General features: G+C 36.4%; 1 protein-coding gene across 2 annotated transcripts in view; it reads right to left on the minus strand.

The window, feature by feature from the left end:
* Positions 1–358: 358 nt before the first annotated feature.
* The window catches only part of nek7 (NIMA-related kinase 7), a 58,634-nt gene continuing 35,862 nt past the window's right edge, over positions 359–23,130 (minus strand). For both annotated transcript variants that reach the window (XM_041270406.1, XM_041270407.1), the window contains 3 exons: positions 13,997–14,091; positions 3,325–3,438; positions 359–1,712 (listed from right to left, as the gene is read on the minus strand). In XM_041270406.1, coding sequence (XP_041126340.1) covers positions 1,602–1,712; positions 3,325–3,438; positions 13,997–14,091 — 320 coding nt within the window. In that variant the 3' untranslated portion in view covers positions 359–1,601. The remainder of the gene's footprint in view (positions 1,713–3,324; positions 3,439–13,996; positions 14,092–23,130) is intronic.

A 23,130-nucleotide genomic window follows, 5' to 3' on the forward strand; every position in this document is an offset into this window, starting at 1 on the left:
TATTTTTTTTTTAGATAGGATGGTTATTTTATGTTTTTACAAGATTAAATTCCCTCTCCTGGAATTTCAGTCATTAATCTACATTTTAATTATTTTATATTTAACACTGTTTATACCATACATTTTGTAATAGGTTATTGTACTGGAGATGAAATCTGATTTGGATTTAAAGAATTTGCGTTTTTTTTTTTTTTTTTCACATTCCTCGCTGTTCAGGTGTTTCTTTGCATATGTCCTGTTTACAACTTGAAACTTCAAACACTTTTCAGATCATTTTCTAATTAGAATTTAGAGGCTTGTGGATTAAAAAATGAATTGCAAGGCTTATGTTATCTTCCATGCAATTCTACAAAAAAAGGTAGAATCATTTATTTTTACTTTACTGTATAAAGCAAAACGTTGTGAAGCCAGTCTGCTCATAACAGTGCAATGGCTTGAGCCACAATTCATTAAATATAACCTATACTTGCTCCATACTGTATTACCAACCTGATTATAAAGCATAGGTAGTTTAATCTGAAATTGTGGGACATCAAGTTCTTCAGGAGACTCTTCATGAGCAGAGAATATGCAATAAGCTTCACTACGGAAAGGAGTGAACAGACTGAACAATAACACCAGAAGAGTAGTTTAATGGTATGGAATATAGAAGCTCTGCAAGTAATAAGGCACACAGTATAGCCTATAGAAATATGGATAGTAAAACGTATGAGTTGTACATTACAGTGAGCAAAGTAACTGTACCAATAGGCCAGTAGAGAAACAACTTCATTTAAACTGTATGAGAAACATATTCTAAGCATAATTTTTGACAATTTATGTAAATCAACTGCCACTTTTTAGAATGATTACTGCATTTGTTAGACAGGATGGACTGCTAAACAGGGATTTATACTTAATAGTGAATCTCATTTAGAGCCAAATTGGGTATTTGATTAAACCTATGGGGTTTATATCTTGTGTAACTTTGTCATTTTCTGAATTATTAATACTTTTGCACTTAGAGTAAAGCAGACACCACTTCTACTTTCAAAATACATTTTCTGCCAGCAATCCAACACAACCAGGAGTACTAGATTTTTAAGCAACTTCAAATTCGATTGGATGCATACATCTCCAGTTTGATTTTACTGAATTACTAATTTAAAAGTAGACCTAGTGTAAAACTACACCACAGCCACAGTAATGTATGCTGTTTTCTACAACAATTGCTTACATTGGCATGTGTCAAAACTACTAACATTTAAACTAAAGCAATTAAAACACAAAAAGACATTTACAGCTTTTCTCTAACTGCAATGAAATTCAAATTCTTTATATGAAATAAGCAGTTTAAATTGTGATGTCAATAACAGAACACAAACCAAGCAGGTACAATAAGAAGTGTGCCATTCCATTTATTTATTTCCACTAAAAATTGAGTGTAACACCCAGTACTACTCCCTTCTTGGGCTTCATTAGTAAACACTTGGTGCTTAAAGGAAGCCTGAAGTAAAATAGTTGAAGTACTCAATGTTTCCCTGTGATATCTATAGCACTGTCTTCGAGGGTGGGTGACTTGCAGAAAACACTGGGAAATCTTCTGCCCCTTCTCTTGATTCTTAGCTCCCCGAGTTAAAAGCCTGCATCCTCTTCGCTACATCGTACACATAAGCAATATCAGGCCGTTTCTCTGGATCAGGGTTAATGCAGAGATCTACTAGCTTTCTCAGCTAAAAGATACAGCAGAAGAGAAGAAAAAAATCAATTTTTTTAGGCTTTAAAAAATAATAAAACATTACTTAATATGAGAATTGAAAACATGCAATACACTGTTGGTTATAAATAAAATAAAATAAAAACAGTAATTTGACCTGATTCGTCTTATCTATGTCTTCCTTTACATGTTAAGTGTATATACAACTTAATAGGCGTTATTGGACTCAAAAAACAAAAACAAACAACCAAAATAAATAAATAAATAAAGGGCTTAATTTTATTTTTTGTGTGCAACTACTTAGACTAGGCTTGTAAAGGTTGTGATTCTGCCTTTGGAAGCTTCCATCTGGGCTATATCCTGGTAATTGCCCCTTGTACATGGAGCTCTGCATCCCCCACACACCCAACTTCACACTTAAATGCAGTAAGAGGCTGAGTGGAGCAGCCCTGAAGGCAGGCTGACTTCAACCAACTACTAGTGGCATCATCATTAAAATCCTGCGCAAGGTCACCATGGCAACCGCCTGCTGAGGCTCCTCCGCTGCGCTCGGCATCTCCTAATCACCTTGCATGTGAAATGTAAATTTAGACAGTCTGAAAATTAGTCAAGAAGAATAGGCGATGAGGATGCAGATATGTGAAATATTCATGCGTTTCTCAGTGGGGAAATAGAGACAGTGTAAATGACACAACAAAGAACGTCTTCTGACATTTTTTTTTGCCAAATTTCCAACTCATTGTTCACACCCCAAATGTACTTCCAGGCCTCTAGAATGGAAGCCGGCTGAAGGAAACCCCCGATTGTGCCACAGCAGAAGAAAGCAAGAATTAACAATGGCAATAAAATATGAATTCAGATAAATAGGGCACTCAAAAATGCCATCATAATAACACACTTTTTTTTAAATGAAAAGTTCTTATTAATGAATGTATTCTTTTATCTGCTGGTTAAATCATTAGCACAAAATAACTCTATAAACGAGTGTGTGACTTATGAAAGCCACACAAAACATAGTTTAAAAATGTCTTATCAGTTTATATTTAGTAAATTTTGACTGTCATTTCCCTGAATGGGAGCCAAGCCCCTGTAAGCCCCTCAAATAAGTAAAAATAGACAGATCCCAAGAGGCAGTGCGATTTTAACCTTTAGCACATGAGTGAAAATACATTTTCATTTATAAAACCAAAGCTTTCAGGGGGTATTTTCAGGTCTAACGGCCATATTTACATATTTCTTGATTAAAGATGGCTGGCAGACCGGAATCCAAGACCTGTATATTCTGCCTACTGGCACTTAGAGTAAATCTCAGAATAAAAGTATGAATAAGAATGTCATTTAATGAAATGTCAAATTATATAAATAGTTCTTAAGAGACTCAAACACATGAAAGATCGAAGACAACAAATGTTAAGCTTGTCAAGATCAGTGAAATTGTAATGTGGGTCAGAACAGTTTAGCATGGTGTAATCTAGACCTGCTCAGGTAAGAAAAATATGTATTTAAACCTGTGTCCACAAGGATAAGCAAGAGCAAAATTGACGCCAATGTGGTTTTGTCAGTTGTAAGTTCAAGGTTTTAGTTGGCCAGCTGCTTAGTGTATATCAATAAATAGGGGAAGAAAATACCTCTTCTGAATAGTGATCGGACGGAAGGGGAGGGTAGTCACACTGCTCAATCTTCTTACACAGAGAGTAGAGATTCATCTTATCTCCATAAAATGGGCTCTGTAAGGCAGCCATCTGTAAAAATAAAAATTAAATTAAAAAAAAAATATAGCAAAACATTGTAGGAATTTAGATTAGGAAGGGATTGACATGGCCCAATCTTACTACGGCATGTACTGATCAACTGTGTTAAGTGAATTGTTGTGCACACAAACCAACCATTGCGTTTGTATGACCGATTAATTAGAGGTAATAAATCACATTTGGGAATATTTCTCCATGATGCTTACCATCTCGGATTGTCCCTAAATTATGTTTGTAAAAGATGAATGTGTTTGGAATATTTTATAAACAGTGTTTAGACGTGTACGTTACAAGCCCAAACTTAAGAGGTCATCCACATAGATATTTCCTGCAAACTGTTGTCAGTATAATAAACCTATTTGGTATTTTCTGGAACTAAAATTGAGCTTTTTTTTTAATTACATTCATAACCCCACACTGCTGCAAGTCATAGCAAAAACATGTTTGCATCACATTCTTGAGAGCTGGTAAGTCAATCAGGTCTTTTCTGATGTTGTAAAAAAATGTAGTCATACTTAACAATACAATGAAATGTTGTGGGGAAATGCAGTTTACACTTGAAATACTCTCAATCTGGACAGTGAATATGACATTAATTCTCAGAGGTGGCGTTGCCTTGAGCTATGTTTATCCGATTCTAAAGGCAGGCTTGATGGAGACAAAATAAAAGTACAACTACTTTCACAGTATTGTTCTCAAAATTCACTTTTGTTAAAAAAAAAAAAAAATACTGAAAATGAAGGAAACAGGTTAAGGAAATCCAATCCCAAAGGATGTTGGAATACCTGTATTCTGAGTTCTTCACATGTGTTGTCTGTTTGGCTGGAAGCACAAATCACTTATGTTATGTACAACTGGTCAAAAAAACTAAACAAAAGACTGATGTTGAGCAATTTGCAATATTTTATCCCATCTAATCTAAAGCGAGTGTGTGTGTAATATATATATATATATATATAATATATATCCTATATATTATATATTATATTATATCTAGAAGCTATAGGAGTAATTCATCTTCTTTATTTTAAAAGCAATTAAAAAGGGGATACTTCATTCAAAAATAAAATCTACTTCATCAAATACAATAATTATTTCAAAATATGCAGGATCAGTTCACAGTAGAGTTTTATTGTGTAACACATGGATACCCAGTTGATCAGAAGAAGCGAGAACACCTCTGAGATGTGGAAGCATGCTTCCACCAAAGGGTCAGCTGATCACATCCTCATTAGCTGTGAAAGACTTAGATTGCAATAAACAGATCATACGGCTCCAAGCCTGGAGATAATATGTTATTAAAAAAAAAAAAAAAACTTTTCCTACAGATGGTGCTGGCAAAACTTTTAATGGACTCAAACCTTAAAAGGGATGGATGGGAACTTAATGCAAATTTAGGGTATAATGAAATACTAACTCATTTAAGTCATGCCACTTGGAAGCCAGTTTATTGGCCCTAACGTTGTATTTCAACATAAGAATACAATCTTCTTACCTAGAGTAGTAACAGTATATATGGATGGAAAAAAAAATAAAAAATCACCTAGAGCCCAAGCATTATATTAGAGGAATTAAAACGGCCATCACAGGTCTGGCATGGCTGTGAGGAGTTTTGTTGGTTCATTCAAATAGAGAATGTAACAAAACTGAACGATAGCACAGAGAAGGGACTAATAATTTATTTTAGACACAGCTTGATCCATAGGCATTTACTACCCATCTGCCATTAGCGAAAGAGGGTCCCAGACTAATGTATCTTAACATGTTGCATGTTATGGCGGTAACAAACAGCATCTAGTGCCTTATATAATAGGGAAAATATTTTAGCATTAGACTAATGAATATTAATTTTGGCTTCTGGAACATAAAACATCTGTCATATTTCTTTACTGCCTGTCTTTACTGACTTCAAACTTCCCCATTTTACACATAATGCAAAACAATGCTCATCTAATGTAATCATTACCCTTGACTGATGTTTAAAAAAAAATAAAAAATCCACACAGTACACTCGTAGACCTTCACTATAGTTTTTTTAGAGTTTATCCTGTTGATTATCTTAGCGCTAGTTTACAAATCTATTCAGTCATTCAGTCTATTCACTAACCGCCTGCCATTAAACATCATAAAATGTTTACTTTTTATTATCAAACATTTATGTATGGAAAGGACTGTTTTCCCAATTCATGCTGTCACTGATAATGAAGCACAGCACCAAACTAAGTCACAGTCTAGCTGAGAAGATACCGTTTCTATACAATACACACTACATATCAGGGATGACATTTGCAAAACACAAAATTAAATCAGTCTTGTGAGAGACAGAGAGAGTGAGAGACAGACAGAGAGAGAACGAGAGCGAGACAGAGAGAGACAGACAGAGACAAGAGCAAGAGACAGACAGAGAGAGAGAGAGAGAGAGAGAGAGAGAGAGAGAGAGAGAGAGAGAGCACATTTACACCAAAGTGACAACAAAATACTGTAGATCCTTTAGCCAGTGCAATCAGATTCAGATGGTCCTCATAATATAACTGTTAGAATTAAAATGTGTATGAAAACTGTTTTCATACCAGACTATACCAAAACATTACCTGAAAGGTCTACAGGAAGCTAGTAGTTTGATAAAGGCTTCGAGGAGATACATGAACATTTAAGGCAGTTCTGTCCAACACATATTGTAACAGTACGTAGTCAGACAGACTCGGTGCATACAGGTTCACATTTTGAATGAGGAACCTAAAAACAAACACAAACAACCTGACTCCTGCAATACGGAAAACCACATTTATGCAACCACTATCGCTTGGAGTTGTCACAAACAGTGGAAGCAGATTAACCACTGTTAACATATAAAGGTACTTCTCAATATCAAGTTGATGATGCTTGTGTAAACAAAACTACTCATTTAATTACAGCCTACAAAGAGATAACTGGGGATAATACAATATGACACCCAACTAGCAGTAGGCATTTGGCCTAATTTGCTTATTAGAACTGCAGTGTCCTGATAAAACAGGACAAAAAGTCAATATTTATAGATTGTATCCATCCAGGCCGCACAAACACACATATTTTGAACTTGCGGGCAACATTTTGCTTATTTTGAAATGTCCTCAAAGGGCTATCTTGGTTTTAACTTCCACTTTAAAAATGCACTAAGGCATCGCTATAAGGTTCTCGGTTATAACAGGCCTCGGACAGAACGCGATTCACACAATATTTCTACAGTAAATACAGTACCGGTGTTGTTTGTCTGTCACTTCGAACTGAACTCCCAGTCGTCATTTAGCCAGGCTACTTATAGTTTAAAAACTGCTAATTAAAATGACCCACAAGTGGGAATGTTACCTTTTTTTTTTTTTTTTTTTACGTTGATTACACGGTGCTTTATGCATGGTTAATTCACAGAAAGTTACATTTCTGCTTCAGGATACATGCACTCTAGAGAGGGAGTTATTTTATTTAGTATTTTAGTCAGATGTGTGTTATGTGTTCTGCGGCATCCTCCACCCATCCCGTTTATAACACTCATATTGGTGTCCCTCGAGACCCGTGTTATAGAGAGGGAGCACTGTATAATGTAAAAATTCTACAACTTTAAAATGACAATGCAACAACTTAGATATCAATTTAATAACGCAACAGCAACCATGACAGCCAGCATTGGCACTTGGAGGTGTCACCTCATCAACACTGTTGTAAAGCTGTTGGCTTCTCTCCTTCCTCCCCATTTAGACAAGATCTGGAGACAGCTTCTTGAAAGTTAACAATGAATGTGCCTAACTATCTTGTATGTATCAACTTTTTTTTATTTATTTTTTTTTACTTTTTAAAAATAAACTGAAGCCAGCTCATAACTTGAGGGAATGTTTTGTGATAGGCAGATCTGCAGCTTCATCTTAGGAATCTTGTCCAAGTGCTGCTAAACCCCTCAAGCACAACAGTGTGAAGATTGCACTGAGAGAAGCACTGCCCCAGAGTCAGTCACCCTTCTCTGCGTGTGCTAATAAGTATGATTTTGAAAGGACAATGTGTACATTCTCCAGACAGACAGAGCGTGTGTGAAACACGCTAGCCCATCCTGTGCTACTCGTTGAGCTTCAACAGGGACAGGACAAGCTGAAAAATGCCTCTCACCTGTCTGGTGCTCTTTCAAAATTGTGTTAACTCTTACGTCGCCATACCAATATCACAGCAGATCTGTTCCACTGTATAATGCAAATGACAAGTGGCTTGTGTATGATTCGTTTGAACATGATGGCCACCCAGGACATCTTGAGGCAATCTGACAGCAATATCAATTACCAGAAGTAAAAAACTATATAATACAAGAAAACCATGAGACCCTATCACAACAAAATAAAAAAAAAAATCATCTCCACAAGCAATGGAATATCTGGACGTCAACTATATTCTGTAATACTATGAATTTGCAGATACTGCTGTCATACGTTTTATGACACCCAATTTAAATTAATTGTTACAGTAAAAAGACCAGCTTCTGCGTATAGTACCCCATAATAATGCTTACAATCACAAAATGCAGCTGCCCTGTGGGAAGCTTTGCCATCAAAAAGATCCAGGTCATCATCACCGTTAAACAAACAAACAAACATTGTTTGCCATAATGATTCTTGGTTGGTTTTGCAATACATTTTTGCATATTCAGCAGCTAGAAATGTAGGAATATGACTATTATACTACTACTGTATTCACCTAACATACCGTAGATCTGCATGTGTGGGTTTTGAGTAAAGGGAGAGAGAGGGGGGAGGTGTTAAAGTGTTTTTAGATAAAATGTTCAGCAACTCCAATAAAGGGTTAAACAAGGACTACTGTATTTTCATGCATCTCCTGCTTTGACAGATGAAAAATGTCAACTGTCCTGTTTTTATTTTCAAGTTTTTGCACTATTCATCTGGTTCATTAGTGCATCTCGCTGCTGCCCCTGACAGCTGCTCGCCCTCTACTCCCAGCAGCTGAATTTTTCAGGCTAATTTGATCCTCCACACTGAGACGATCGCTGAAATGATTGACTTGCTCCCTGACCTCCAGGGCCCGACTTTTCCTGATTAGTATTCTGGGGCTGTGAAAGGTACAAGAGCCTGCTGTCTGTCTTCAGGGCTGGTGGCGGCACTCTCTCTTCTTTATCGTACGCCACCAACCTACAACCTCATGAGGAGGCAACCGCTGCTCTGAACAATAAAGCAAATGTGTAAAAACCACTTTCCCTATGTAAAGGTCCCGTGTAGGAGACCAATTCTGCCATTATCTTAATTAATATTGATCCTTTTTTTTTCTTTCTGTGCATGCCAATTAAAGTCTTTTTTCCCCTCTGTGGGTAAAGGTTATAATCAAGTGTGAAGACTTTCAAATGCTTCTAATATAAAAAGCTGTCACTATTTTATTGTACCAGCCTTCATGTTAACTTTCATGATATATTTATCAGACCAAAAATGTCATTCATTTAACACAAGTTCAGCGGGACTGTAATTAAAGATATATACAGCAAGTGATTATTCGACTTTTCGTGATCCTCTACCATGTGCAAGGATCATATGAAAAAGTTTATCTACAGTGATTGAAAGAAACACCCATCACACCCACAGATTAGAATAATCAACCAAATAGAAATCCAGAAATGGAATTTTAAAAAACCCGATACTAGACATTATGTGGTATTACAAGCAGTGTTATATTTAGAAGTAAAACAATTAAAACGTTTGGAAATATTATGTTTAAGTTAACATTTCCAGGCCAACTAAATAACATGTTATCAAACATTTTCTTGTAAAGTGAACAAAGACGGGTGAGATGCATCTTCCTTCGCTGTTACAATTCTTTTCTTTTTCAAACTGCACATTACCTGGACTTGATTGAACATGGAAAATAATTTTTACTTGACAGTTTAGAAAAACATAGTTTTTACTAGTCTTTTTGACAAAGTTATAGACTTATAGAGTTGTGCTATGCATCATTATCTCATTATATTATATATATATATAATATATTATATATATATATATAATATAGATATATATATATATATATATATATATATATATATATACACACACACACACACACACACACACACACACACATTGACTTTCCAAAGTACTAAAGTTTGTGTAACACTTCAAAATTCACACATTTGTACCAACCAACCCAACGCTTACAGTATCTGCAACAAATATATCAGTTTACTTTCTGTATACTGTAGCTTGTAAAACATGAATCAAGAGATACACAGAAATCTGGGACAGTCCATTCAAATATACTAAAATAGGTGGGACTTGACAGTCTTCTCAAAAATATTAAAATAGTCATGCTCTCACTTGCTTGACTGTGTACACTCTTACTGTGCAACTTCAAATGTTATCCTATACTGTCATTTAAAGAGAGGTAGAGAATGTTGGTACAATAATAAATACAGTATCACTGATGTAAAACATGTATTTCCTTAAATCTAAACACATATTTATGTCGATATGCTTGGGGTGTATACGTTTCCAAACCATGTGGGCAAATTTAAAAGTTCAAGAGAGACTGCAGACGCAGATTTTGAATCCCTGCCTTCTGGGAATCAACACTGTCTCATTTTTATGATGCATATCCACAATAAGGAGGGAGGAATAGAAAACTGGTAGAATTAGCTTAACCCAATTAGAAATCTTGGTGACCTTTATCACCTCATTGGACATGGCAACCAGGGGCTGCTGGGCTTAGTGAATAAATACACTTGTTCTTAATTTCAGAATTAAACTGAACTGGCGCAAAGGTTCAGATTCCAAGTAAAATTAAATTGATGGTCTTGGCTTAGCCTGTTGCAGTAGTACAATCATAACACCAAAAAATTGGTAACTATTTATAATACCGTGTTATAGTATACATTTTGGTAAAGAGTTATTTCAGCTAGACCTTTTGAGTGTCTTTGGTACCAGGAAGCAGCATAATTTTTCACTATAGCGCTGAATTTAAAATATCAGCACACCCCAAATTAAAGTATAAAAAACAATATTCCCTTCATTATTATGCCATTAACATGCATAGAATCTGGGACTGCATAATTAAATTATAAAAGATATAACAAAGTACATAGGTGTGTACTTGTCCCAGGAACAGATTTCCCAGCAGTAATTTATGGAATTGAATCTGTGGGTTCTGCTCTCTCTCTGGACACTTATTTAGATAAAAGGGGTCATCCTGGTAAACAATATTAAACCAACACAATTCTACATCTAGGTGACAAAAATAATAAAAAATAAATTAAATTAAAAAAAAGAAATAAAAAGAAATGCTACTTTTATTATTTATAAATTGAACACTATTGAGTATTAGTTATGGGTGATCCTTTTAAATAATCAGATTATACTTAAAATTGAACATGAGCTTTCAAAGAAACAGTGTATTTAAAACATGTGGCTGTAAATGAAGAGCATGAAAAGATAATCACATTTGTTTTAATTGTAAACATTTTACAACAAGCTAGGGTGATATTTAAGACCAGAGAAGACTTAAAAATACTAAGCGGGATTTCCTGATTTATGAATATATTAAAACGTAAAACAACCAGAAAGACAGCTGCATTTTTAACCAAGATACACCCCACTAGCTATTTCAACAAGTGCTATTAAAGACAGTTTAAAAAGACTTCAAAAGAACACGTAATCCATATAGATGTAGATTCGTCGATTTGCACACTGTCTGTCTTTAATATACATTGTAGACAGTTTGCTATGAAAATAATTCTTGTGAATCGCAGATCATGCTGACTGCCATCTGTTTAGTTTACTGTGGCCTTTTTTCCGGGATTATAAAACCAACACCAAAACTTCAGAGATGAAAATTCCTTTGTGCATGAGTTGAAAAAGCCCTATCTTCTTACCCACATTAATAAATTCCACTTTTTTTATTATGAAATGTCAACACGGAAGGGGTTTTCTGTGTCAAATAATGGTATCATAGGCGTATTTTTATTTAAAAAAGAAAAAAAAGTTTGTGAAATAAAAACAGAATATGACGGCTATTGATTCTGCTACTAACACTATATTTAAAATCCATTCAGCTTTATCAGCTGTGTACCATCTAGAACCAGGGATAATTGATGTCGTTCTGTGGTAATTCTTGGATTATTTTGTTCTTAATCCCATTCTCAAAACATCTATACTATTTAAACCAAATTCTGTAGTAGGACATGGTAACTGAAACCATTAGCGTCTGGGAAATAACCCAATGCTTGGAATACCCCAATGCCGTGGAGATTTAATGTGGTGAAAACTACAACTATTTTCCAAAAGATCTTTTGATTTGTTTATCGTTCCTTTAGCTGCTTTTCACTGCTAAAACTCCAGTCTAGACTACACCAAAACAAAGCAGAGAATGTAACACATCCTCTCCACTTGCAGTTAAGATGTTGTCAATAAGGCACCTGCACAGTGCCTGTATATGGCACTGACTACTCCTGTTATCTGCTAAAAGACAAGTCAGATCAAGTAGTTTAAATAATAACAATACATAGTGGATGATGAAAATAATAAATATCTATATACAAACATAAGCAATAAGGCACGACAGGATGTGCGATATTCTCCAATATCACCATGCCCGGGTGCGTGCCTTATTGCGCTGATAAAATGGGTTAACTTACTAAATTGAAAGAAATTAGGCAAAAATGTTTAATTGTTAAAAATTATTTTTTTTATTAAATACCCTTCCACCTAAAACTGAGCTAAGAGAAAATAGTTCCATATAACAATAAAAAAATATAACCAAAAATGCATTAATTAAAAAAAAAAATAAATATAATATATATATATATATATATATATATATATATATATATATATATATATATATATATATATATATATATATATATAAATTAAATCACGCAGAACCTTCCTCAAGACATGCAACAGTATCAGGTGATAGTGCTGTTTTTTTTTTAAATCGTCCATTGTTATGCGGGGTAAGGAGGTATCCATACCAGATTAGCGATATTGCTTCACAGTGACGAGAAAGATGTTATTTGCATTATGGAGGATACCCAGTTAGTCATCAAACTGACTTACAGCTGGACAACATGGTGGACTACTGGGCCAAATTTAAAACAATGCAGGGCACAGCAAAAGAGATGATACCATCATCCCTGCACACATTTATGTGGAGAGAAAGATAAGGCAGGATTGTCAAGATGCATTTATAAATATTCTACATCAGATCACAGCTGCGCAGGTATTCGGACTGGCGATAGCAGGCAGGGCAGGAGATGCAACCAACCAGAGGAGAAAGACATACACAGACCACAGTCAGTGGCAACAAAACATCCATTTAACCACCAAAGTCTCTGTTAAGAGCAATCCAAATCTTTTTTAAATACCTGAAAGTTTAAAATATATATTTTTAACTATTTATTTTTGAAATGCTGTAATTCAGGGAGAAGCAGAGTGTAATGGCAACACCCCCCACATGACCAATCAGGATAGAGTACTTAAAATACCCATTTTATAGTGATACAATGAAGAGAATTGGGGTTTTTTTTGGTGTGATTAAGGCAACAATCTATCATATTAAAACCAACAAACCCCTGGACATGGCAAATATAATATTCCAATGAATACCAACACAGGTCTATTTTAGTGTAACTCTTAGCCTTTACCATGTAATCTAATCTCAGATTAGTCCAGTGTAGTGTTGTTTCAAGTCATGTGATGTGACATGAGATGCAATTCTTATGATGAAAGCATCCTCCCCTCAACCCACATGAGTCAGTGGTATTGTTTACAGGACTGCCCGGGAATGAAGTGCCACCAGCACCATGGGATCAGAAAACGCAAACTTGGTTTGCTTCTTCTCACGGACATGTCTAACTTGAGTTAACTGCTAGGCATAGTGTGAGACAGGTGCATTGTGGGAGAGTAATTAGTAATGATAGCAACAGTCTCTGCACAGCTTAGAGTTGGGATCTCTGCGTTTGCAGCCCGAGGCTCTTTGGGAGTTGTAGTTGCTACTGAATTGCCAAAAAAAAAAAAAAAAAAACTGCTAACACACAGGGAATCAAAAGTAACTGATGCATAACCAACACCATTTTCCCTCTGCATTTTACCAGCACTGGCTTTCCTTAAGGTTGTTGATGATTCACTCAACATGACACGACTAGCCTCTCAACATCAGCCGGCCTAATTTTCTAATTTTCAAACGTCAAAAGTATGGTGTGCATGTCTCCCATTTTAAATTTTAAATGCTATTTATTTTAAAGTTGAGCATAAGGCAATTCACTGGTATAAGCTACAGCAAAGGAATATATTTAAGCCATTTAACCAAAACTACATTAGTCATTTAAAACATATGTAAATGTGTCAACATCATTTTTCAAAGCTCTTCAAATATTCTACAGATTTCTGTTTCATATTGCTTTCTTAGTTTAAAAAAAACATATGTGATATTGTAATTTAATGATAGATACCTTATCTTAATAAGGGTAGTATTGCATCTCATAAAGAGAAGAAACATCAGAACATCAGGTCGGTGGTATTTTATAGTTTACCTCATAGAGCAAGCAGCCTAGTGACCAGATGTCAGATTTGAAGTTATATCCATTTTCATGTATCCTCTCTGGAGACATGTAATAAGGGGTACCCACTGGAACACAAAAACACAGACGAAATCTGTTAGTTCTGGTATTCATAACTTAATGTAGATCACTGAGATTGTGTCTGGCAATGCCAAGATCTGTATTACATTTTGAAGACTACAACTAAATATTGTTGAATTTAAAGCACTTTATTAAAATAATATATAATGTATTGCTTTTTGAAGGATTGAATTTAAAAATTCTAAATTATATTTAAATCTCTGGCAGGCTTTTACAGCAAACAGAATCAGTAAAACACCACCTTTTTATAAAAATGCTATCCATTCTGAAATATTTCTTTGAATCCCTGTCCTGATAAACACATGGCACAGCCTGACAGGCTAGTGTAAAGCATTATTTAAAAAATTGTACAGTAGCCTTCATAGTATAATATTATTTATCGATTCCAATTAGTTCTAAACAAATCACAGCTTAATCTACCAATAGCTTACAGTTTAATTAATAATAATAATAACAATAATAATAATAATAATAAAGCTTGAGTTTTAAACACACAATAAAATGCGATTCATGCCCCCGCCTAAATTCATTCTACTGCTGTTGCAGTTATAGCTTCCCACCACAAGAAGGTGTAAAGAGATGAAAATCATTAGTTAGTTATTCCTAGAAATTGTATTTTAAAATGATTACTACTCCAAAATCAAGATTCGTAATTTTAAACTTTTATAAATGCAGAACACACTAGAAGTAAGCAGGTCAGTTTATTAACATTAGGTAGATAGACTATGTTTATACCACAGGTATAAAAAACACATTGCATAGGAAGATGCAGATCATTAACATTACAGTAAGATTTAATAAGCCTGTTAAGCACTTTGTGGTTGAAACAGACAAAATCAATACAGCTCTCTTCAGTTTAACCCTTTGCGGTCCGACATTACAAGTTTCCCTTTCTGGTCCGATCTCGGACCCTTTCCGACATCATCAAAAAGACCTCAAGCACAGGTCTTTAGTCATTTTTCTCTGGAAAAAAAAAATGGGAGGGGGGAGGATCCGAGCAATACACATAGCCCCTGCACCACAGACATAACACGGACACAAACAAACAAGATAGCTACTTCCGCATCCAGCGCTCAGAGAATATCACAGACATCTGCAGAGCTTTTTGAGATGTTATAGTAATAATATCAGAAAAAGTTACTGATGCACTATTGATGAGTTTGGTGATAAAACGAGTGATCAGGAGATGATTTATCAGTATGCACAACTAGGAAGAGGTATATGATAAATACAGCGAACGGGGGGGGGGCTTGGCTGGAGGTGCAGTACTGAGTGTCCTGTTGATATGTCGTGCCTTTTAAACCTCTTTTACTGTGAAAAAAACCTTTTAAAACAGCACGTGTAAAATCAACAGCGCGTGTGGAAATAAATTGGAAGTGACGCACGCTGAATAAATGGACCGCAAAGGGTTAATGATCCACTTTGCACTCATATGCACCACACCTTAATTACACGTCATCTGCTGGACTATATTAAGGCATTACTGGAACATCGATACACCATGAATCACTACATCCCTAATTTATAAATAACTTAAGGGACAAGGGCCTTGGGCCTTGCATTGATCAGTACTACTTACAAAGTCAGTTGAATGAAATCCAGCGACAGGAAGCAAACCACAGTTCGCAGGATATCAGCACCCCTGTCATAGATGTGAGGAGGACTTGCATGGATACAGCTAGTGATGGACCTAATGATCCTAGTGAACCCGGTCAGACAAACCAGCATAAGAGAGAAAAGAACCTCAACGGGCACAAGCCTAGAGTTAAATGGCCAAGAGCTTGTCAGAAAACTGCACGGGACACAGTAAACACCGATCTCTGTTTTGCGTTGGAAAGGTTAAATGGAACAGTTGAAAAGAAGCTGGACAAATTTGGGGACATAATCTACGCATATGGAAGAGAGAGGTTTGGAGTTGAAAAAAGAAAGGAAAAAGTACAAACTATTCCTGGAAAGTCTGGACGGCAGCAGGAGATCGAACACTTAGAGAAAGGAGACAGCTGAGAAAGCAATGGAGAAAAGCTGAACAAAGTCAGAAGGAGGGACTCAATCTATTAAAAAGGGTCATAAAAGATCAGCTTGCAACATTGCGCAGAGCTGAGCACCTATTGAAACGCTACAAAAAGAAGGAGCATGAGAAAACTTTTATAAAAACAAAATTTGTAAGAAGTTATTCACCAGTGAGAAAAATGGCACACTAAAAGCATCTAAGTTTGAGCTGCAGAGATATTTGGAGGAAACACATACAGATTAAAAAAGGCAGGAGCCTATGTCAGTTTCTTCAGACATCCCACCTATCAGTCCACCAGAATACCAAATGGAGGACTGTGCACCTAAGTAGAAAGAAGTAAAGCAAGCTGTGAAAAAGCAAGGGTGGAAACACATACAGATTAAAAAAGGCAGGAGCCTATGTCAATTCCTTCAGACATCCCACCTATCAGTCCACCAGAACACCAAATGGAGGACTGTGCACCTAAGTAGAAAGATGTAAAGCAAGCTGTGAAAAAGCAAGGGTGTCATCATCTCCATGGCCTAATGAGTTCTTACAGAGTGTACAAGAGTGCTTCAGGAGTACAAAAATAGGGCATTCCAGGTTTCTTGGAACACATCAGTGTGATCTGGCAACAGTCAGCTAAAAATGAGAGGAAGGAGCTCCATGTGACATTCCTGGATTTGGCTAATGCACATGGTTCAGTGCGACAGAACTTCTTTGGGCAAAATTTGATTTTTTCAGCGTACCGATGAAAATAACAAACTTAGTGAAAGCCTACTTTGGAGATTTGCAATTTTGTTTTTCAACTTCATAATTCAGCACTACATGGCAATGCCTAGAAGTTGGAATAATGGATACACCATTTCTCCACTGGCTTTTACCATGGCAATGGAAGTAATCATTAGGGCATCGAAATGGGTAGAGGGAGGAGAGCACGGCTTCTGGGATACGACTACCACCAATTTGAGCATAGATGGATGACATGACAACCATGACTACAACAGTAGCCTGCACTAATCGGTTATTGGGCAAATTAACCAACAGGCACAAATGCAATTGAAGCCCACTAAACCAAGGAGTATCTCTATAATTAAAAAGGTAGTAGATAAAAGGTTCTACATTAATGGTGAGGCAATACCAACACTGTCTGAGAAGCCAGTGAAAAAGCCTTGGGAGATGGTACGACGGGGATCTAAAGGACACAGTTCGTGTGGGAGAAGTTAGACAACAAGCAGTGAAGGGTTGAAGAGCATAGACAGCAGCGCTTTACCAGGCAAACTAAAACTCTGGTGCTTTCAGTTTGGTCTGCTGCTGAGTCTTCTGTGGCCACTGACTGTGTATGAGGTTTCTTAGAAAACAGCAGAGAAGCTGGAAAATTTTATCAGTTCATATGTCAGGAAATGGTTGGGAGTTCCACATTGCCTCAGAAGGGTCGGACTTTATAGCAAAGGAATACTGCATCTACCAGTCTCCACTCTAACTGAGGTCCGACTGTAAATGACATTAGTAGAGTCAAGCGACAAATGCGTAAGGGAGGCAGCGCCTGTGTTGAAAACTGTAAGAAAGTGGTTGGCAAAGAAAGCCGTGGAAGATGCAAAGGCTGCCCTTCGAATCGGTGATATCATGGGGCAAGTTCAGCATGGAAGAGGGGGTCTTGGTCTCAGTTCAGCTCCTCCTACAGTGCAGAGAAAAAGCTTGTGAACCTCAATGATAATTATGGAAATTCCATAGTTTTACCATGATAGCCTTCTTGAATCAAAACCTTTCTAAATCTTTTCTTAAATATCCAATAGGGTTTATATTAAACAATTCCATGTCTTTTGAAACAAAATGATCTATCAATTAGACAAACAATGAGTAATTAAGATTAAGGGTATGTGAAAAAGTAAGTGAACCCCTGGTTTTAATTACGTAGATCTTCAGGGGTGAGGTTTGGGAGGCCCCACCCTATATAAAGATCAGAAACTTTGCGAGTTTGGTCTTCACCATACAGGTGTGTGGAAACACGTCATGCCATGATCAAAAGAAATCTCTGAGGACCTCAGAAAAAGTTATTGATGCTCATCAGTCTAGAAAGGGTTACAAAACCGTTTCTAAGAATTTGGGGCGCCACCAATCCACTATCAGACAGACAGTCTACAAATGGAGAAAGTTCAAGACCATAGTCACTCTACCCAGGAGTGGTCGTCCTACCACAATCTCTCTAAGAACAAACCGGAAAATCATCAAGGAAGTCACAAAGAACCCCTGAGTAACAGCCAAAGATCTGCACGCGACTCTCGCCTTGGCTAATGTGAGTGTTCATGACTCAACTATAAGAAAAAGACTGAACAAGAACGGTGTTCATGGTGGGATAGCCAGGAGGAAATCACTGCTCTGTAAAAAGAACATTGCTGCCCGTCTGAAGTTCGTCAAAGAGCACACAGATGATCCACAAGACTTCTAGAACAATGTTCTCTGGACAGTAGAATTCTTTGGCCTCAGTGAGAAACGTTATGTTTGGCGAAAACCAAACACTGCATTCAAACAGAAGAACCTCATCCCAACTGTTAAGCATGGTGAGGCTGCTTTGCTGCCTCAGAACCTGGACAGCTTGCCATCATTGACACAACCATGAATTCTGCATTGTACCAGAAGATTCTGGAGGAGAATGTCAGGCCATCCGTCCGTGAGCTGAAGCTGAACCGAAAGTGGGTCATGCAGCAAGAGAATGATCCTAAACATACAAACAGATATACAAAAAAATGGCTGCAGAAGAAAAAATTCTGTGTTTTAGAATGGCCTAGTCCAAGTCCAATGCAAGGAAGCCCTCAAATGTCACTGAGTTGAAGCAGCTCTGTAAGGAGGAATGGGCCAAAATTCCTCAAAACCGATGTGACAGACTGACTAACAGTTACAGGAAATGCTTATATGAAGTCATTGCTGCTCAAGAGGGTAGATTCAGTTACTGAATAGAAAGGTTCACATACTTTGTCACACATGGATATTGAATGTTGAATCATTTGTGGATAAATAAATGTTAAATAAGTATCATGTTTTTGTGTCATTTGTTTAATCAGATTATCTTTATCTATTAATAGGACTTAACAGCTAATAACATTTTAGGTAAAATATTTAATTGAGAGAGAGATAAATAGGATTCCTATTAAATCTTGAAAAATATAGAACAGCAACATACCCATTAAAAAAAAAGATCAGCAGCTACCTTTTATTTAACTTGACGGTTATCTCTCCTCACGCAATAGCAGCATCTTTAAGTTAAGGTAATTAGAACTATTCTTTGTGGTGCCCGTTCGGATTAAATGCAAATGTACAGTAAGGCTCAAGGACTGCAATTATTTTTTCATTTTTATACAACTGGTTTCTTCCTGACTGTCTTTTGTTTTTTTCTTCTTTTCTTGCAATTTAAAGGGGAATCAGCCCCTGGATCAAAAAGCTTAAGATTACTACGATTTTGCAGTTTGTATCTGCAGGCAGCTCAGATGCTGAAAGAAAAAGTTAAAAGGCTATGTCTTGGCTTCTAAAGCAGATAACTGACAGGCATATAACAGCCTCCTGGACCCCCATACACCGCATATCCCAGTGTTCTACAGTGCAGGTTTGTCTCACTACAGCCACAACTGTCAAGCCCCCTGCATAGTGAGGCTTTAGTCTATTCACCCAATGGGAAAGGCAGATACAAGGTCTATATGCCCCTGGGTGAATTTAACCTGCCATATAGAAACCAATGAATTTCAGACCCTGGCAAGTTTAAGCTTAGTAAATCACAGACGAGAGTGTCATGTGTCCTATAAGAAAGGCAAAAACAAGTTTTAATAAACAAACAAAAAAAAAAAGATGATGTAATTTGTGTTATATCAGCTTTAAAAATTACTTAATATTTGAAATGTAAAGTGTTCACAAAAACTATTCACAATAATTTGAAAGTGGATGTAGCAGGGGGGGGAGGCTCTGCTGGCGTGTTCATGCTGCAGGAGGAGGGAAGCAGTCATCCAATAACTGCCTGACGGTCATGGCAGTGACACAGAAAGGTGGATCTATAAAATAACACTCTGCTGTTCCCTCAGGTCTGCCCTTTTAGACGTGCCAAGTGTGCGGAAGCACTGGTCCAGGACCAAGAATGACCGGGAGAAAGAAACCCGAAAGAGAAACAGAAAGAAACATAGTGGTAGCAGGGAAACCTTGGGCAGACCCCCCCAAAGTATTGTGTATAGCAGACTGAGGGAGCCGCAAGTGTAGGTTGGTGACCTGGGTCGTGCGGGTAGCAACGACCAGGGTAATGCTGCCAAGTGAAGCACCTTTTACTTGTAGTTTTGTTACTGTGTTTTATTTTCCCTTTTTCTTTTGCCTTTTGTTTTCATTATTACTTGGAGCACCTGCGAGTGCGCCTGCATTTGAATTGTTTACCAGCATTGGTATTCTCGTGGTCCTGTCTATCATCGCTGATAGTCAGGTCACGGACAACAGTGCCCTCTGCGGGCTAAAATAAATCACTGAATGAAGAAACCTGAATTAATAAAACTGGACACCAGTGCGGCGTTTCAAGTACACCTTTCTGTCTCCCATGTGTCAGTGAATTACCCACCACCCTTTCCACATTGGAATATAATATTTTATTATTCAGTGTTTGTTTGTTTTTATTTTATTTTTTTTTTTTTATTTGCCTGGAGCATTTCTTTCCAGAATTACAGCAAAGGGCACACATTCACAGATAGACAAAATTAGGTAAACTAGACAAAACATTCTATTATAAAGAATAATGGCGTAATATACAACATACTAACTGTTCTTAAAAAAGGGTTTTCTTTTTATATTTTTGCCTAGACATTTGTGACTCAAAACCAGATTTTTTAGATGAAGAAAAAAAAAAAAAAGGGGGGGGGGGGGGGGATTTTGAATTTAAGCTAAGTGAATGTACAGCAAGTATTCACCATCTCATTCCACCCCCCAAAAAATGACCACCTAAAATGTTAACCCTTTCAGGACCAAGCATTTTTCAGTGGGATGCTCACCCATGACCAGCCGTTTTTGTCTGTAGTTGACTCTCTTCCTATAAAAATTCACTAAAATTCTATTTTTTACAGTAGCATCTTGGAAATTGTGTCTTTTTTCAGAAAACTCTGGGGAAGTATTTATTATGTATCCTGCTTAGAGACACATGTATAAAAACGTTATTCTATGACCCAAGAGAACTTGCAATACTTCCTGAAAGTTGTGCTGAAAAATACTGATGTTTGGGTAGATAACAAGACACTGCTTCACCTGAGTGATTGCAAAGAATAGATGTTTATTCTCAGGGTCTTACACTGTTTATAAATAATAGTTATTCATTGCATTATTATCAGTAATAAGGAAAAGAAATGTACCTGAAACTACCTGATAGTTCATGAAACAGCATCTGCTTATATCCACTTGTTTCTTGATATTTATAAATGTTGTAAAAACATATATATATATATATATATATATATATATATATATATATATATATATATATATATATATATATATATATATATATATATTAAAACACATGACAGAATAAATGTTCTAATATAATAAGTCAAACACATCAGATTTACAGTGTTTCCCCTTTTTTATTCGCTCTAAACAAGTTCCTGTGATGTTTTGTTTCTGCAGGCTGCTGTAAACTGTCTCTGGCCTTTAGACACTAAATGCCCCTCTCAGTGATGTCGCACACAAAAATAAAAAAAAAAAACGAAAAAAATCAGGAAGTGAACGTCAGTCCCTCTCCTATGCAGCGATATGCGTTTCAAGCCTGTACTGCAAAGTATGGAATACAGGATGGAAACACAAATGGCCCTAGTTTTTTGCAAGTATGGGCAGCAAAAGTTGTCAGTGTTTCCTAAAAACACCACAATTCGGCTCTATATTCAGATGCTGTGTGTTAAAAGTGCAGTACGCACATGCGTAGCCGTTCAGAAAAAATGTTTGAACGGTAAAGCACAGGCAGGTGGTGAACTCCTCTAAAACAACGTGAGGTTTTCGATTTGTCAATCACATTTTTCACCGCCATACATATTACTGCAAAGCAAGAATGAAATTCTTTCCTTTTCCCTTTCCAGCCACGCTTGCTTTGTTGCTGTTTTACTGTTTTTTCAAACTGTAAACCCGACACTGCGTACAGGGATTAAACAGCCAAGGTACAGTACAGGGGTAATCGCTCAGTAACAAGGTGCAAACAGCTAATTGATCGATCTGTCAAGCTTTTACTACAGTAAAGTGCTGCCTTTTGTATTGAAAACTACGTGAATGGCAAGGCAACTAGGCAAATACAGCTGATTGGTGGATTAGTAAGGACGATTACTACAGTAATAAGTAGTGCGTTTGTTATTTAAGTATATGGGAATGTCACATAACGAGATCCAAACAGCTGAGTTTGCCCAAAATATACGCTGCACTTAACTCGGTATAAATGGCAAGCGCTATCTGTCTGATTAAACGGCTGCCCGAAATAACCTTGTACGGTGTAAGTGGTGGATACTGTATACACATACAATGTATATATAAGCTTTTGACTACTATATATATATATATATATATATATATATATATATATTATATATATATATATATATATATCTATATATATAGGATCTATATATATATATATTATATATATATTAATATATATATATATATATAGATATTATATATAATATATATTATATATATATATATATATATATTGTAGTCAAAAGCTTTTTTTTTTGCTACCATCCCAATATTCTAGGATGGGAGACATGGTTTTACGTTCGTCTCCGTCTCTTTCTACATTGTACCTGTTGGAAAAATGGCTTGCTTTTCTTGTGCTTTAGCCTCGTGGGTAAACTCAAACAGTCTCACACTGTCTTCATGAAGGGTTTGCGGGTACTGTACAGCACGATCTTTTGAAATTACAGTATATTCCGTGTGCACAATTTATCCTGTTGTCTATAGGTCGTAGCTGTTGGCTACCAAAAGTATTTCTGAAAGGAAAATACTTTTCTTAGTAAGAAAATCACCTAGTTGT

Source organism: Polyodon spathula, chromosome 14, assembly GCF_017654505.1.
Source record: "Polyodon spathula isolate WHYD16114869_AA chromosome 14, ASM1765450v1, whole genome shotgun sequence".
NCBI classification, from domain to species: Eukaryota; Metazoa; Chordata; class Actinopteri; order Acipenseriformes; family Polyodontidae; genus Polyodon; species Polyodon spathula.